General features: G+C 35.3%; 1 protein-coding gene across 13 annotated transcripts in view; it reads right to left on the bottom strand.

Annotated features, from left to right (window-relative positions):
- Positions 1-5890: 5890 nt before the first annotated feature.
- The window catches only part of map3k15 (mitogen-activated protein kinase kinase kinase 15), a 72896-nt gene continuing 59716 nt past the window's right edge, over positions 5891-19070 (bottom strand). For all 13 annotated transcript variants that reach the window (XM_087309626.1, XM_087309627.1, XM_087309628.1 and 10 more), the window contains one exon: positions 5891-8360. In XM_087309626.1, coding sequence (XP_087165752.1) covers positions 8264-8360 — 97 coding nt within the window. In that variant the 3' untranslated portion in view covers positions 5891-8263. The remainder of the gene's footprint in view (positions 8361-19070) is intronic.

Here is a 19070-nt window from a genome sequence, read left to right as displayed (position 1 = left end):
TTTGTAAGATAGAGTAAAAGAGAGAAAGTTCATTTCCATGACTGCATGGGTTGAATACCGGACATTCTTTTAACTTGACTAAAGCTTCCTATTATGCTTTGCGTCAACAACAGATCACATGCTTAAATATCTTTCCCTATAAACTTTAACACAGGTTTTTTTTTTTTTACATTTGTAAGCATCAGTTTTCTTGCTATTATTTTTATTATTTTTTTCTGGAGAAAGTCTTGCCTTGTTTTATTTTGGCTACAAAAAAAAAGTTTTGAAGGTTTTTCAATATTATACACCCATATACGCGGTATTTCCCCCTAACTGTTTACAGAACCAACCATTGTGTTTAGAAATGTGTTGAAAAAAAAAATCTAACTTCCGTTAAACTGAAATTGGGGAAAAATATACAGGGGGCTAATAGTTTAGGAGAGCTATAATTCTGACTTCAACTGTACAGTGCATTTTGTTATATTACAGCCTCATTCCAAAATGGATTAAATTATGTATTTCCTCAAAATTCTACACACAATAGCCCATAATGACAATGTGAAAGAAGATTTTTTTAAATTGTTGCAAATTTATAAAAAATATAAAAACCTGAAAAATCTTGTACAATACTGTAAGTATTCACAGCCTTTGCTCAATACTTTGTTGATGCACTTTTGGTAGCAATTACAGACTCAAGTCTTTTTGAATATGGCATGTGCCTTTGGGAATTTTTGCCCATTCCTCTTTGCATTCCTCTCAAGCGCTATCAGATTGGATGGGAAGCAACAGTGTACAGCCATTTTCAGATCTCTCCAGAGATGTTCAAAAGGATTTGGGTCTGGGCTCTGGCTGGGCCACTCAAGGACATTTACAGAGTTGTTTTGAAGCCACTTCATTGATATTTTGGTCAGGCCCGAATTGGCCAATCGGGAGGACCGGGAGAGTTGGGCTGGTGTTTCTAGCTGCTTGCACTCTCAGCAGTCGCACTTTTTTCATTTACTTATTTTTTTGACCACAGCCTCACTCTTTTTATTCATTATTTTGCCGCAGCTCTGCTCTTCTTATTTATTGTCTCGCAGCCCTATGAGCAAAATACTGCCTGCAGGGTAATGATCATGTAACTATCATTCCGGCCAGACAACTGTAACTGCACCATTGTGATGCACCAATACTGATGTACTGTACATGTGATTTTTCAGGTTTTTTATTTTTAATAAATTTGCAACAATTTCAAAAACCTTTTTTTCACATTGTCATTATGGGCTATTGTATGTAGAATTTTAAGGAATTTAATTAATTTAATTAATTTTGCAATAAGGCTGTAACACAAAAAAATGTGGAAAAAGTGAAGCGCTATGAACACTTTCTGGATGCACTGTATATGAAGCATTGCTCTGAAAATGTTCTTCTAGAGTTATTTTTTTCAGCCTCCTATGTTCATTTAATTCATGTTAAAGACTAAAAATAACATATTCTTTGCCATAAATATGAAATTAATGAACACACACTGTAGGAAACTGTGAAAAATGCTAATTTTAGAAGGCATGTGTCTTTTGCATCGAAACTCTTTATATTTTTAGTCATAGCAAACAGAAACAAACTAAAAACTTTCCAGCTACAGTCTTTACGAATGTAACAGCCCATATAATTGAAGCTTTTATGTACAATCTTGCTTCAAGGAACTCGCATGATCCCTGCTTGATAAAGATAGCGACATATTTACCCCTTCAAAACTACTTCATACAGACTGTTTTATCTGCGCATACATCAAAACATGTCATTATGCACCATTTCCGCAGTACGGATGTTGTTATGTTCTTTACTGTGCTTGAGCTGTTGTTTTTATTCCCTTATGAGTGTCTAATTGACAGACAAGGACTTCTACTGAAAACCTCAGTATGTAAAAATCCCCCTACACTACTACCACATGTTTTGAATAGCTGAGAAACAAATATGAGCTCATACACAAACGGATAACACAGGTCAGTTAAATTTAAAAACAATTCTTAACATTGACTTGACAAAGCCAGGACTAAAGATTTAAACATGACTGAGTTCTAAGTAAAACCTAAAAAAAAAAAAAAAAAAAAAAAAAGCACAAACATTATAGAGAAACATATTACTAACATGTTTTAGAAGGTTGCTAACATGTTTAGTATATTATTAGCATATTTTCTAGCATGAATTAACATGCTGCTAGCCTGCTTTTAGCATGATTAATTAGTATGTTGCTCACGTTTCACGCATAATTAATACCCTGTTAACATAAATTTGGCAAGGCAAAGCAAATGTGTTTATATAGCACATTTCATACGCAATAACGATTTACATAAACGTGAATACAATTTTTTTGGGTTCTGGTAAGAATCCTGGCAGCAGCATTCAAGATGAAATGCAACCGTCTCACTGTTTTTTGGGATGGCCAGTGAGGAGTTCATTACAGTAATCTATCCTGCTGGTCATAAAAGCATGAACAAGATTCTCTAAGTCTTCACTGGAAATGAAGTATCAAATTCTTGCAATGTTTTTGAGATGATAGTATGCTGATTTAGTTACTGCTTTGACGTGACAACTAAAACTCATGATCCTGAGTCAAGGTACTCATTTACCTTGCGAACCTCATCTCCATTCCCAAATGCAATGACTTCACTGGAAGTCAATGACATGTGGTCACTGTGGAGGGGAGGGCCTGTCCGGGCTGCCCACAACAGAAAAAAAGCAGGTTGGGAGACCGGCGGCTGAAAAGTGTAAAATTTAAGACTTTTTAAGACCTTTTTAAGACCATTAAGTTTTAAATTTAAAACTTATATCGCAATATCAAAAACACGCACACACAAAGAGAAACTACAAAAAAAAAATCCCAAAATTAGTGGTAAAATAAATGTATTCATATTGAACAGTACTACATACAGGTTAGATGCACCATTGAACTACAGAAAAAACAAACAAACAAACATCTTAAGGCTGATTTATACTTTCGCCTGGCGGCGCATCGCGCACCTCACGAAACTGATGAGGCTTTCATACTTGACACGTTCACCACTGAGATATTCTTGTAAATAAAAGGGGGCGGTTAAAAGAAACAGACAGTAAAAATCAGACGGATAAACAGAGAAGTGGAGGTTTCAGGAAATTGGTCATATCATTAATATCATTAAAGATTTTTAAACTAATTATTTTTTATCGTTTTTATAATTTATTATATAGATTTTTATAACCATTTAAGATATTTTTAAATCAAATTTTATTTAATTTAAATGATGCATCACTTGCTTTTGATCATATTTCGGACCGTTCTACCTATTAAAGTTAAATATTAAATGGCAACAGAACTTAAGTTGCTCTACAATTATAATTTTTTTTTTATTTACGGCAAGAATAAAAGCAAAAAAGTACACTCACTAAAAATAAAACTGATCTTTTTGCTTTGCCATGATGACAGCAAATTATATTTTACTAGATATTATTTAAGACACTTCTATACAGCTTAAAGTGACATTTAAAGGCTTAACTAGGTTAATTAGGGTAACTAGGCAGGTTAGGGCAATTAGGCAAGTTATTGTATAATGATGGTTTGTTCTGTAAACTATTGTAAAAAATATATTGCTTAAGGGGGCTAATAATATTGACCTTAAAGTTTTTTTTTTATTATTATTAAAAACTGCTTTTATTCAAGCCCAAATAAAAACAAATAAGACTTTCTCCAGAAAATTTATCAGACATACTGGGAAAATTTCCTTGCTCTTTTAAACATCATTTAGGAAAAAATAATAATATTTCAAAGAGGGGCTAATAATTTTGACATCAGCTGTATCAAATACGTAATTTGTTACTATAATTTTAGTTTGCAACTTGTAAATTGTTTTAAATTCAAAATTGTAATATAGGCCTATACATCAGTGTAAAACCTATGAATGATGGAAAAACATATTCTGTAATTTTAAAACCACCTGGGTCTCCACTTTTGCATGGTCTCTTTTTTTAACAAACTTATCCTTCAGGTTTCTCCAAACTTTTCCAAAAACTTTCCTCCTTTCCCACTGCTGTTGCAATTTCTAGCCAAGAATTATTGTTCATCTGGTTCTCCCTGTGATCACGCATGGACGGATCGTTAAGATGTCTGTACAGTCTGTTTTAGACAAAATCTCTTCATATTCAACAAATGAAACACGGCGCCGCAGGAACTGTTCACTTGAGTCTCAAAACATTTTGTGAGCTCCGCCAGCCGAAATCAGTGCGCGCCCAAAGAGAAAAAGAACTACAACACACCGAAAACATATTAAATGAGCATTAGATGTAGCGTTACATGGACATCGGAAAAATAAGACCTGTGCAAAATATTTAAGACCTGTACAGCAAATTTTATTATTTTTTAATTAAATTTTTAAGGCCTTAAATTTAGATTTTTTAATTTTAGACTTTTTAAGACCCCGCGAAAACCCTGTCCTACATCCAAAACTAACTTTACTACACTGGTGCTGAAACCCAGGAGAAGAAGGCAGGGTCGGTTATAAAGGTACAAACAGTTTTCATTTAATTTTCAAAATAAGGGAGCACTTGTGGCAGTCGTACTCTCTAGGCACATCTATCTCTCATTCTGGACCACCGTCTCGCTTTTCAAGCATCTCTATGGCCTGGATGAGCTCTTCAGGCTCTCCTGCTTTGATCGACCCACTCTTTCAGCAGCCGATCTCCCAATCTGCTTTTCTCTGTTGTTTGCAGCCCGGACATGGCCTCCCTGCCACAGTCACCTATTCTGACATAGAAACCTCTTCCTTCAAGGTAAGATCTGAACCATTTGAGGACCATCCCAGTTTTCCAGTCCATCAAAAAGTATGCTGTGATTGATGCTGTCAAATGCAGCACCGTGATCAAGCAATACCAGCACTGTTAGTTTGCCTGAACTGTATTTAGGCAAATAGCACTGATTATCTTTTGAGGGGCGCTGTCTGTACTGTGATGTGCTCTGAAACCAGATTGAAAATTGTCTAAACATCCCTTGGAGGTTAGGAACTTGTTAACCTAACTTTTTCAATACTTTTGCCAATAAAAGTTATATTTGAAACCAGCCTGTAGTTGCTCAATAAGATGATATCCAGGTTGCTCTTTTTCAAGAGGGATTTACAAACTGAGTTTGAAAAAGTCCCTGAAAGAAGTTGAGCATGTATCATTTTTAGGAGATCTCTTTCCAAATCATTCAAACACCATTTTGAAGAATGATGTGAGAATAATGTCAATACTGCAGGTTGATGTTTTCATAATCTGTACAATCTCTTCCAAGATTTTAACCTTAATTTAGAAATTGTTTTATTTCTTAAGTTGTGGTTGAGCCTGTCTGCCAACATGTCAGTACAACATGGCTGATTAGATGAGCTGATTGCCTTTCTGATATTATTTATCCTTTCAGAAAAGACTCATTGCATTTGCTCTTAGAGAGAATAATCCTACTGGGGGTTGTGAGTCTCTATACAGTTGCAAAGAGAGTATAAGTGTTATTTAGGTTGCTGTAATATATAAAAAAAGAAATTCTGCCTAGCCATGCCTTAGTTTCATATTAAAAGCATGACGTTTCATCTTTCTCCACATGCACTCAGCTGGGCTTTTCATCATTTGTACTGCTGAGTACTAAGGAGCAATGATCCATGATGTTCTTAACTTTAGATGTTAAACAAATCAAAAAGAAAATCAAGTCTGCAGATATGCTGTCGATATGACCTTCAACATGTGCTGGTATTTTTTTTATCAGTTTAAATCTACTGATAAGCTTATAAAAATGTAACATCAAACAACACCAGGACAATTCTTCCACACAAATAAAAGTCTGCTGTACGGAGATGGGTTTCTGATGGTTGAATTGAACTGAAATGGCCAACATTCCACTTTGACAAAACATGACAAATAAACAGGCATGTTGGTTTACTGTATTTTTTTATTGTCGCATCTTGTGTCTTATTTGGATTTCTTTAATCGCCTTTGGTCCAAACTGTGTTCATGTTAAAGTCAAACCACACAGTTCCAATCTTTTCAGAGGCTTGTTTAGGGGAAACTTGGATTCAGATAGCAAAGCTTGCACATCTACAAAAACTGCACTACTGTACAAAAGCACAGTAATGGACCTCAACTTTAATTTTGTATAAGATACAATTTTAAAAAGGTTGTGGACATGATTGTTTATTTGCTGGTCTGTGATTGTATGGGGAACTAAACTAAATAAATAACCGAACCAGGATGCAATGAACCACATTTTTTTGTTGACATTGACTACTAATGAATGGTTGTGCTGCCAACTTTATCTTTATCATCTAATGTTTTGATTGTGAATCGAAACATGATCTATTGTCCAACACCTGATGTTTTCAAAAGCAAATAACTCTTAAAGGGATAGTTCACACAAAAACAAAAATTGACTTACTATTTACTCACACTCAAGTGCAGTGCTTCTCAATCACGGTCCTGGAGGACCACCATTACTGCGTGTTTTGGATGTCTCCTTTGTCTGTCACACTCATTACAGGTCTTTCAGTCTCAGCTATTGTGCTGATTATCTGAATCAGGTGTGTTTGGTTAAGGAGACATGGAAAATGTGCAGAGCTGGTGGTTGAGAAACACTACTTCAGTGGTTCCAAACGGTCAGGAGTTTCTTTCTTCTATAACAATCATTGACTTCCATAGTAGGAAAAAGAAATATTATGTAAGTAAATGATTACAGCTTTCTTAAAAGTATATTCTTTTGTGTTTAACAGAAGAAAGAAACTTATGAAGGTTGAAAACAAATAAAAAGTGAGTAAATGATGACAGAATTTACTATTTGAGTTAAACTATCCCTTTAATACATTTGCAAACACATAAAATGTGTATGACTGACCTTCAGTTGACATCATATCTATATTAAAATAAAAAACATTGCAATGCAAAGAAAAAAGCTCAATGACAAAACAACACAAATGCCTAAAGGCTACATGATACACGATAGCAAATGCTACAACAATTTAGGTCCTTAAAAACATTTGATAGTCGTTGAAAAATAACTTGATTGCATGTACTGAATGTAAATGCACATCATTTCGTTGTGTTCCCATTAACTGCAACATTTTTCATGGCATCCACTACGCTAAATATCTGGAGCTGGCCGAATGACTTTCTTTTTTATAAACCAAATGAAGCGACAATTCATCGGAAAAGCTATTAGTTGCTATTAGCCATGACGCTACCTCATGGCTGTAAAGACATTCCCACTTTCTTCGCCTGAAGTGTTTTGCAATCCAGCTAACGAAAGTTGGCATTTTGTTTCAGCCACAGCCTGAATATCCGGTTTACTACTACGTTAAGTCATGTTCATCATGGACACATCAGTTTGGAAATAATTGAAATAGCTTAGACAAAACAATGCACCTCAAAGTGCAACCACTCCACCAAAACGCATTAAATTTCTTGCGTCAACATTCAAACACGGCAGCTGAGAAATCATGGAAAAGTTGAACAGACAGTTATCTGTACCGATCACTTATTGGTTGGCTGGTTGATTCATTGTATCACAGTTCAAACTTGATACGTCTGAAAAAAATGTCACATTCAAAAGGCTGCTTCCTTAAAAAGAAAGCAGATACACGTTTGTGAAAAGTGGCCTGATCTGATATTTTGGTGAACCGCATGGTTTACTTTTTGCAAGACAGGTCTTGCACACATTTATAGAAAAAAATGCACCAGAGCTACTCAAGTTACAGATGAACGTTAAGGCACGTGTTATTTAGCTATGTACTGCACTAGCAAATTACATTCAAACTTATTTGAAGAGGCTCTACAGCCCTGGTCCAAGAGGTCTGTAATCATTTTGTCAAGACAGTCCCTCCAAAATCTTTTATAATACACATTTTCCAGACTTGTAATGCTAATGTAAACAGAAACCTAAAAATGTTTTCTGTCATTTTAAAATGGCATGATCTGAAGTCCCACGTGAAGCAGGTAACACCATTCCCAGGTCATTTGGAAAAGGCCAATCCTCTCAGCGCGGAAGTGTACAAAGCGGAAAGAACGGTCTTTCCTGGGTAGAGCCGTTTTGCATCCCTTTTGGTTTTTCTATTAAAACTGCATGGAAATAAGATGGAAATCCTGGAGAGAGTTTAAACTTATACTAAAATAACACATAAACATTAGGTCATAGCTGAAAGACAAATAAACAGGTTAACCAGGGCACAGCATGATGAAATGATGGGGATGCTCTCTCGTTTTAGGAAGGTGGATTTTGCTGGCTCAGGTGTTCATTTTCAACCACTTCCTGTTGACTTCATCCTTCTGAATTTCCCTCGTCGTTTTTGACCTTTCGAAGTCCTTTGTTGCGATGTTGTTGAATGGCTTTCCAGATCCGACACAGCATTCCACCCCTATGTAGTGCACACAACAACATTTCAAATCAATTCTGCCATTAAAATGTGTTTTAAATCAATACAATAAAGCAGATATTTATACACCCTTGCATTCAAATGTTTGGAGTCAGCAACTCTTGACCTTTACCTTTAAACTAATTAGTGCCACAAAGTTACATTTGAAACCTTAAATACAGATGTTTGATATACTGTAAGCTACCAATCAATAGTTTTGGGTTGGTATTATTCAAATTAAACAAAGAAATTAATTCAATTGATTGAATTAATAATAATAATAATAATAATAATAATAATAATAATAATAACAATGATAATAAAATAAATTTGTGACATATAGTCTGGAGGTAAACTCCATTGTTACCCCTAAAAGGGTCTGGGTTTGTTCAACATGACAATTTTTGACACCCGGTGTCTGCCTGGGTAACATCTTTTATCTATCAGGACACTTACAGTAGCAGATTGCTTTGGCCCTCTCTATTTGGTTTTCAAAGGAACATTGCAGACAAGAAGAAAAAAGGAGGAAAAACCCTTGGTAACATTTTTTTTTAATTCATTTGAATTATATATAATATTTATAATTAATAATATATGTTGATACTTAATATGATGATGCTTAATATATGTTGATACTGCTCCTTAATATATGTTGATATGCTCTTTCAACAGACATTTAACTGACTATAAGAGACTTTGCAAGTACATGTCAACTTACACTAACCCCAACCTTACAGTCTACTTATAATCTAATAAGAATGAGTTGGCATGTAGATGCAATGTAACTTAAATTCAACAAACAGACCATCAAAATAAAGTGTGACCAATCTCTCTCTTTGCTTTCCCTTTTTGTCTATACTTAAACAATCTCCAATATTGAAAAGGACATTTAGAACCCAAGATTTTACCCCAAAGTATCTGTAATGTGTTTGTAACATATGTATTCTCTCCTTTCATTTTCTCTTAATTCTTACACTTGTATATACTCTTTTCAAGGCATTAGACAAACTAAGAATGCATGAATTTATGTATTTCTTAAAGTGTCATGTTTGGTGTCATACTTCTCTGTACACAATTCTACAGCTCATGGTCTAGGACAGGGATTACCAAACTTGTTCCTGGAGGGCCGGTGTCCTGCAGATTTTAGCTCCAACCCTAATCAAACACACCTGAACAAGCTAATTAAGGTCTTGCTAGGTATACTTGAAACACCCAGGCAGGTGTGTTGAGGCAAGTTGGAGCTAAACCCTGCAGGGCACCGGACCTCCAGGAACGAGATTGGTGACCCCTGGTCTAGGACATATGATAACTTGTATGCTTGGTGTAATTTTATACTATGAGTTAAAGTCTGTATGTGTCTTTGGACCACACAGACCAGCGAGGAGGAACAAAGAAAGATTCCCATGCAACTTTTACTCTCACGCCATTGGTCAGTCAGAAGAGATTGGGAGTGACTTGACCAATAATAAAAATCCATCTACACCTTCAAATCCTGGCAGAAGGTCCCAGACACCAGGGAGGACCCTGTTTCTGTACCCGTGTGACATGCTTGAGTCCACGTTTTTTACTTTCCAGCAAATTATAACTTAGCTTAAAGTTTTGTGCTGCACGTATCCTCCGTTCTACGCCGCAAACTCCACGCAAATGACAAAAAGGACTTTGTCAGAGACTTTATCTTCCAAACATCAGAGAAAACTCACACAACACGAGAAAGGAACCCAAAGATACCAGTATTAGTCATGCGTTTGACGCTGTGTCCTTTTTAGGGTGTTTGTATACATGGTGGTTCTTAATAGTCGTGAGAGACTGAAATAGATTTGCCATTCTTTTATCTAAACTCATTATTTTCCTCACTGTTCTTTGTTTTTGTTTATTGTATGTTTGTTTGTTATATGTTAGATTAAAGTGATTAAATAATTTTATAACCACGTTGGATTGTCTTTGTCTTGCCTCACAGAAACCAGAAACAGTCACTTTATTGGTAAAAGATCTTGCTACCAGCCTATTAAGTTTATTAAAACTTCTAAAATTATTCTACTTCACAAGAAGTAAGCTATAATCCCCTTACTAAATAATAAACAATTAGAGTCTGCTCAGACAAGCGGGTGATTTTAATTTTGTTAAATTAAATATAAGCTAATTCTGAATATTCATAATTAATAATAACTTGTTATTATTAATCATTAATATTCACAAATTGAGCTAACTTCATTACAACATTAATTCAGCAAGAGGGCATTAAAGTAATTAACACTGACATTAATTATATTTATAATGTTTCAAAAGATTTTGATTTCAATAAAATGTATCATTAAAAAACATTTTAAAAATGGCGAAAATAATAGAGCTCATCAGAACGCAAAATGTGGGATGTACAGATTGTAAATTCAGGAACACCCCAAAGAGGTAAGGTACTGTTGTTCCTTTTGTTAATTTATCAAGTTTATTGTGGATATTTGCCAGATAAGTTTGTAATTTGAGGTAGCAAACACATGTAGAGGGCTGATTGTTGTGTTTAATACAAATTGAAGCATCATGACTTATCAGCTCTTACTGCAATTTCTCTGAAGTGGAAAAAACAGCAATACACTTTATGAAAGTCATCTGTTTATGTAGACGTAGATAATAAATCCTGGTTGTGTTTACATTTACTTTATAGCTATTTTAGACTCTTTTGTCAAATTATATTTTATCCACAACACAACTAGGGAGTAGAACTGGTTTTTCTGGTGATTTATATTTAATAGCTCCCTCACTCTAAGTTAAATAAACTTCTCCACCACATCAGTTTAAAAGGTTTTAAAAGTTCACTTAGTTTTATTTACTAAATAAAAAACTAAGCTGTCTCCAAAAAAAGCTGTGTTGCGTCAGCTCATTTTAAATATGTAGTTTGAAAAGGTAAAACAATGTTTTGAGTGTACTCTCCATTTGTCTATATATTTTGTACACTTTTATTTCAGAGTACATTATGCTGTAATTTGTTATGTATGTATGTGTGTGTTTGTGTGTGTTTGTGTGTGTGCGTGTGTGGGTTGGGGGGGGGGGGGGGGTTGGGGTAAAGTACTAGAGGGCCTTTCCAGATGTAGATAAATAAAACACTTTTCTCAGGAAAGCCAAAAAAGGTCCCAATCGAAAGTGAGTAAAAATGTTTGTGAATGCCACACCTGGGTTCATCCTGTAATACTGTATACCACAATTTGCCACTTTCCATTACGTTTTGCACTACCTGAATAAAAAGATGATGCTCTAGCAAAAGTTGTTGTAGTCAAAGAGGAAGCCAAAAAAAAAAAATTCTTCAAGAATTTCACAACAGTTCAACAGGTTCACAAAACTCTTGATGCAATAAACAAGAGATTATAATGGCCAGGCATGTCTGAATATGGGTACTGTAAACGAAATCCTGGTTACCTTAAATTTTTAAGCTGATTCAAATTAACCTTATGACTCCATTGCACTTATATTTTGTTAAACTGACTTAAAATAGCTTGCAAAACTTAAGAAATTAAGTTAGAACATGATTAACTTAGTTTAATAAGTTATAATGACCTAAAACATATGCTGTCAGACTAATATATATATTTTTTTACAGTGTAAGTGCTATTGTATTAACTGTCATATGCTTAAAGATTTTCTTATCAATCAGAAGTGTCCGAAAACATTTCATTCATTCATTCATTTTCTTGTCGACTTAGTCCCCTTATTAATCCGGGGTCGCCACAGCGTATTGCACCACCCCGAAAACATTTAAGATTAAGATAAAATAAGATTAGGATTAAGATAATTCAATTTCAATTCATGTTTATTTCTGTAGTGCTTTTACAATGTAGATTGTGTGAAAGCAGCTTAACATAAAAGTTCTAGTAAACTGAAATTGTGTCAGTTCGGTCATAGTTGAATTTCAGTTCAACACACTGTGAGGCTTGTCAGAAAAAAACTCAAACAGAATACACGCCTAAGTAATGGTAATTTTGTAAATCAGGAATAATTTGAAGCAATTATGTGTAATATACATTTGAATGTTTATCCGGAGTCATGGGAACTAGTGGGCATGGGTTTGGTGGTAAAACTTACACCAGCAAATGATGGCTAACAATGCATTTGTTTTAATGTTAGACTTTTTTACAAAGTGGTCTGAGGCTTTCCTACTTAAACCCAAAAGGGCTAAGGAGGTAACACATTGCATTGTCAAGGTTTTTTTTTTTTTTTTTTTTTTTTTTACAAATTTGAAGCTCTTAAAGGCTTTTTAAGAAACTTTTTTTGTTTTATACTAGTTGGTTTTTCCCCCAGGACTTGTAAATATGCATTCTAACCAGTTACATCTGTAAATTAATGCATTCTAATTACCACAACAGCGTTGACTTTTATTTTATTTTTAATAAGCGTGGCACTGTTGTGATGACACCACCACCACCTGTGTGCAGCATCCACTTGGATGATGTGACGGCAGCCACAGGACAACGGCGCCAGTGCGCTCACCACACAGCAGATATAAGGGGAATGGAGAGACAGTGATAGAGCCAATTTGGTGGATGGTGGTTGATTGGGCGTCCTATGGAGGGCTGATGGAGAGAATTTGGCCAGGACACTGGGGTTACAACCCTAATATTTATTAGAAGTTCCATGGGATTTTTAATGACAACAGAGAGTCAGGACTTCGGTTTAGCAACTTATCTGAAAGACCGATATATTGTCATCAAGATTCTCAATACAACACATGGTACAAAAAAGCAACCTTTTATTTAGGGTAGGGTGATAAAATCGTTATTGATATTAATTGACTGAACACTATTGTCAATATCGATTAAAAAGATTTGGTATGAAGTTTCAGTATAAAGCGCAATAGTTTTATTAAAATGTGGCTGCTGAGGGCACGCCTTGGAAGCAGTGCCAATAAGCTTGGGGTGTAAGTTTGTAATTTCCAATGGAGGCACGCGACTTGCACCACATGGATATGGGAGCGACTCGCACATGTTCACACGCACACATTTTCCATTCGCACATAGTTAAAAAAACATCTGAACTTTTCCGAATGCCTCAATTCATGCAAGTACAACTAACAAAACTGTTACAAAATACACATATTTCAGTAATAACAGCAGACTAGTTACCTCAGACAAACACAGTAAAAGGATGTCGCCAGAGTGGCTTTTTGGTTTCTTTTCTTGTGCATCCCAGCCACTAGCACCTAATATAAAAGATTATTTAGCATAGGGGTAATGTAGTCATTCAACTTCTGCTGCAGTGTGTATTTGAATAATAAGGGCTGGTTCCTTTACTTGAAAGCTCAGATTTGATTATCATAATTTGTGTTGCGGACAGATTTACTGTATTATTATTATTCACACCTTAAAGTTTGCTTTGTTCAGCGTTTACACTTTACCATTGCACACACTTTCTAGCATTTTATTATAAAGAGATCAGATATGTTGTTTTAATATTTTTGTTTTTGCCTATTAAAACTATTTGCCTTAGTAATGTTGGTAAACTAAAATAGAGGTTAAATAAAAAAAAAATCATAATATTCCTAAATGTATTGTTAAAAAATATTGACATATGAAACAGGATATCATGATATTGTTTTTGCAATATCGCCCAGCTCTACTTATATTTATAGTCATGCATTCTTAAGCTAAGTAAGACTGAGGGCTCTATTTTGACGGTCCATGCGCAAAGCAAAAACGCAGGACGCAAACGCTTTCAGGGTGTGTCAGAATGCATTTTTGCTAATTTTAGGACGGAAAATCCGCTTTGTGCCATGGCCTAGAAGGGTTGAGTTTATTTTCTTAATGAGTTATAGGTGTTGTTTGAGAATAAACCAATTAGAGTCTCATCTCCCATTCCCTTTAAGAGCCTTGCGTCGCGCCATAAGTGCATTTGCTATTTACATGACAAGTGTAAGTGGAAAAACTGAGCATTTCACAAGCAAACAGTTAACAGTTTTTTTTAAAACAGAAAAAAGTTAAACAGAGCATCTACTGCGTGAGAATGAGAGATAAATAATCTACTTTCACTTGCGCTCTTGGGAAACCTTTACACACAGACATCAATTAGCTTTAAATAATTAATTTTGTTTGTTAAGCGCAAAGATTTGTTTCAAAACTATTTCTAAATTCAGTTCTAATTTCCAGCAAATGAATAAATGAACAATAATAACGAAGTGTGTTCAAAAACCTGAGTTATATCCTAAAACACACGCTGTGCCCCATATGGTCTAAAACTGGCAGGTGGGCAAATCTAAGCTTGTTTTTAGTAAAACAAATATAAATATGGATATAATAAATAATACTGCTAATAATAATAACATTATACAAAAGCAAATTTTTATGAATTACTGAAAAAGCCTCCCGAGATGAAGAAGGCATAAAAGCAGTGGTTTTTCATATTTATGTAGGCTAGAAAATAATATGTTTTATAATATTTTAATCCTTTATATTTATATACTATATATATATTCTTACTACATCAAATATATATCCTTAATATTTTATTTTTTTCATATGTAAAGATATTTGCGTATTGGTCTACATCTTGTGTGTATTACGCAGTGTGTAAGCGAGGCGCAACTCTGCACTCGACTTTAGACCGGGTTTGTTTTGGTCTATTGAAAAATCTGTTATAGTTTCTCAAAATAGCAACGCGACAGAAGAGCGCCTCAACACGCCTTCCTTTTTAGACCAGAACGCCTATGGGTGCACATATGAGCACTAATGCTTTTGCTATTTAAACAGCGTAGCGCAACGCCTCAAAACGACTCTTGCGCCAAGCTGAGCTTTGCGCCGGGTGTATGATAGGGCCCTGAGGCTGCTCAATATATTGTTTCAGCATCGATAACGCAATGTGCACATCCGCAGTAGTTACATATCTGTTTAGCATGAGCCACAGTTCAGAACACAGAAGACTTTTGGAGTAACTGAAAAGTTTAACCATAATGCAGTGAAAGTTGTTAAGGCTACTGACTGTGTAAGCATTTAGATGTGAGAGTTTAAAGTATTCAGGCACATGGAGTTGTTTGCAACATTTGTAACTCTAATAAAGATATATTTATTGAATTATTTATACAGTGTCATTTTACATTTGATTGTTCAATTTCTGTACCTAAATACAGTGATACTACTCCTATCCTATAAATAATAATCCAGAACAACGCTCATAAACTTCCAGAATAATCCCAGAATAATCAGTCAGCTTGAAACAATTCTTTCCAAATAGAGCTCTCCTGTGATGTTATGTTCATGTCACAATATAAATCGAAGCAAAATAAAATAATCGCAACATAAAAAATTTCCCAATATCATGCAGCCCTAACTTACGGAATGCAGTGCAATTTGCAAAAAAGTTTATTATGCCAAAAATACATTTGTTCAGGTATATTTGCTGTTGCAGTTTTTCTATAGCTCAATTTAAAAATGCTGCTGTGACCTCACTGTGAACATCTGTATTTATTCATGCCTGTAATTATGATGAATTGCACAAAAAGAACAACATTAAAAATGACAAAGTGCCAAAACCAGACAGATGTCATTGCGCATTAATCATAATTGCTCATCTAAACACCTTTTCTTAAAAATTCTTTAGATCCTTAGAAATCTGACTCACTCAAAACTGGCATTTTTAGTTTTATGCGCATGAAGTAAAGGTTTATAAACAAATTTTGAGAAGAGCAGATCATTAACAGGCTAATTCAACATTGACACCATTATATAATTATCCAACCAGCAGTAGAACAAGCCCATATAAATAATCTGGTATGTCCTCCCCCATCCCCTCAATCTTCAGTATACCTCCACCACTTTCCATGCACTTACAAATGAATTTACTTAAGGGGGAGCGTTCTGAGGACGGGCTATACACTACATTCTGACCCCTCTCATACTCTCTCTGACCAGGGGAATAACAGGAGCTAAAGTGTCCTTCTGAGCTTAAAGCTCTCTTCCTGGACAGCACAGCAAATACGCCTACATTATTATCTCAATTATCTGTAAGTGCGAACTCTTCAATGTTCATGTTAACTGCACCCAGTGAAAGCGAAAATCCCAGACCAGAAACCGAAAAACACCGGAAACTGTTATATGATTATGTAAAGTTAATTAAGGCATTTTGTCTTGCAAATATAATCAGGACATAGCGCAGGGTGCAAATAAAAAAAGTAAAACTTGAAAATTATTAGCTCTAGCAGAATTAGCACTTCCTGAATTATTAGCATAATTAGCACTCCTTGTGTGTACTGCCTTTTCGGGTGAATTTGCTAAATGTCTCCTCTATTGTAAGTGGCTTTGGACAAAAGCATCTGCCAAATGACTAAATGTAAATGTGAAATGAAGCTATGATGCTCAAGTGGTTTTTCATCTTCATGTTGAGTCTTTTACAGCGCCACTGTTAAAGTGTGTGTAGTCATTTAGTACACTCAAAATAAGATTTTTCTGCTTGTTCAATCTATGTATTAAAAAAGAGCTGAAAGTACAAAATTCTTGAGATTGTTTTAGGGACAACTTGATCGTGTTATGCTAAATTCAATAAAATTTTTGATTTGTGCTAGGACAACATGAATGATTTGTAGGCTACATATGAGTTTATTTACAACCGTTTTTATCTGCAAGCGTTTCCAGAATGCACTGATAATCTACAATAATAATACTGTGAAAATAAAACTTATTTACAGTGATGCTGCTGATTGAACATCCACTTAAGTGGTGTATTTATAAACTAATTTCGAGAGGATCATGTACTTATGACTGCTTGCAGTCGGTCCCACATTATTCAATTTATAAACCTCCAATCAGATGATTCCTGAGCCTCTATAAATACCTGAAGATCCATATAACAGCCATCTTTATTTTGAAGAATCCCCCCTTCCACCCCTTCTCCTCCTCCCTTCCTAGATGGGTGGCATAGTGGCTAAGTGGTTAGCACTGTTGCCTCACAGCAAGAACGTCACTGGTTCTAGTCCTTACTAAGCCAACCGACATTTCTGTGTGGAGTTTACATGTTCTCCCCGTGCTCACGTGGGTTTCCCCCGGGTTCCCTGGTTTCCTTCCACCGTCCAAAAACATGCAACTTAAGATACCTGACTAATCCAAATCTGGCTCTATAGACATGCTCCTAGTAAATAGTTATCTCTTATGAGCATCTGTTCATTAGCTACTGTAGGGGAGTTCTTGAGATCTACCTGAGCTCAAACTCCCCTCTCACCTTGCAAGCGGGAGGGAATCCCATGCTTGAAGATCTTATATGCTCAGGGCTTTGTCCCGGGTTATGCTAAACAAGCTTTATAATCAATCATCAGCTAAGTGTGAACTCTTGAAAGGACAATTAAATGCTGACATTGTTGAGTTATGATAATGCCAGCTAGATGGCCCCGGTGTACTCGACATTAGCTTGAACTTGCTGATAATATATGACTGGTTAAAGGCTCTACTATACAAATACACTACTAGAAGCAGCATAACCAAGGGAAAGAATATAGGAAATAATGAAAGAAATATTCATAGAAAAATGTATTGAAAATAAATAAGGGATTCTGATGTGTACTCTGTTTGGGCCAGCATAGAAGGCTTTACTGGCCATAAAGGCCCACCACTGATAAATACTGTATAGGATATTTTTGTTCTGCAAGCTGAGGCATGCATAATATAGTATAAATAGCAACAGAACGATAGTAATCTTGCCTAGAGTGATAAACGTCTACAAATGGCCCTGCCCACACACACACACACACACACACACACACACACACACACACACACACACACACACACACACACACACACACACACACACACACACACACACACACACACACACACACACACACACACACACACACACACACACACACATATATATACTGTATAAACTGTTTATTAAGAGAGAGTTGAAGTTAAAATGTTTAACCCTCCTGTACAATGTGTTTACTTTAAAAATATTTTCAAAATGCTGTTTAACAGAGAAAAGTTATTTTTCACATAATAGCTTTAATAACTAATTTCTAATAACTAAGACTGTAAGATATTCAGCTTAAAGTGAAGATTAAAGGCTGATTTATACTTTCGCCTGGCGCCGCTGACCTCCGTTGACTGCATGTGCACCTCACGAAATTAATGATGATTTTAAACTTGACGCGTTCGCCATAGTCATATTCTTTAAAAAGACAGGGGGTGGTCGATAGAAACCCACTGTAAAATCAGACAGATAAACAGAGAAGTAGGAAGTCTCCAGAACTACGTCATATTATTATTATCGTCCAAGATTTTTTAAACTAATTATTTATATTATTTGTTTTTGTTGATTACAAAGATTTTTATTCATTCCTTCATTTTCTTGTCAGCTTAGTTCCTTTATTAATCTGGGGTCGCCACAGCGGAATGAACCACCAACTTATCCAGCAAGTTTTTAAGCAGCAGATGCCCTTACAGCCGCAACCCATCTTTGAGAAATAAATATTTTTATAATCGTTCAATATTTTTGTAATCAATGCATCACTTGCTTTTGTTCATATCTCAGACAGTTCTACCTATTAAAGTTACACATCAATGACAACAAAACATGGTTTGCTCTACAAATATAGTTTTTAATATGGCAAGAATAAAAGCCAAAAAAAGTACACGTTGAGTAGAAATCAGGCTTAAACTAAGGTAGGTTAATTAGGTGAACTACAGTAGGCACGTGAGGTTAATTAGGATAGTCATTGGGCAACACTGGTTTGCTGTGTAGACA

The sequence above is a fragment of the Danio rerio genome, chromosome 24 (genome assembly GCF_052040795.2).
Source record: "Danio rerio strain M-AB ecotype USA chromosome 24, GRCz13ab, whole genome shotgun sequence".
Lineage (NCBI taxonomy): Eukaryota > Metazoa > Chordata > Actinopteri > Cypriniformes > Danionidae > Danio > Danio rerio.
Note: the sequence above shows the minus strand (reverse complement) of the source record. Positions and strands in the feature narration are given on the sequence as shown.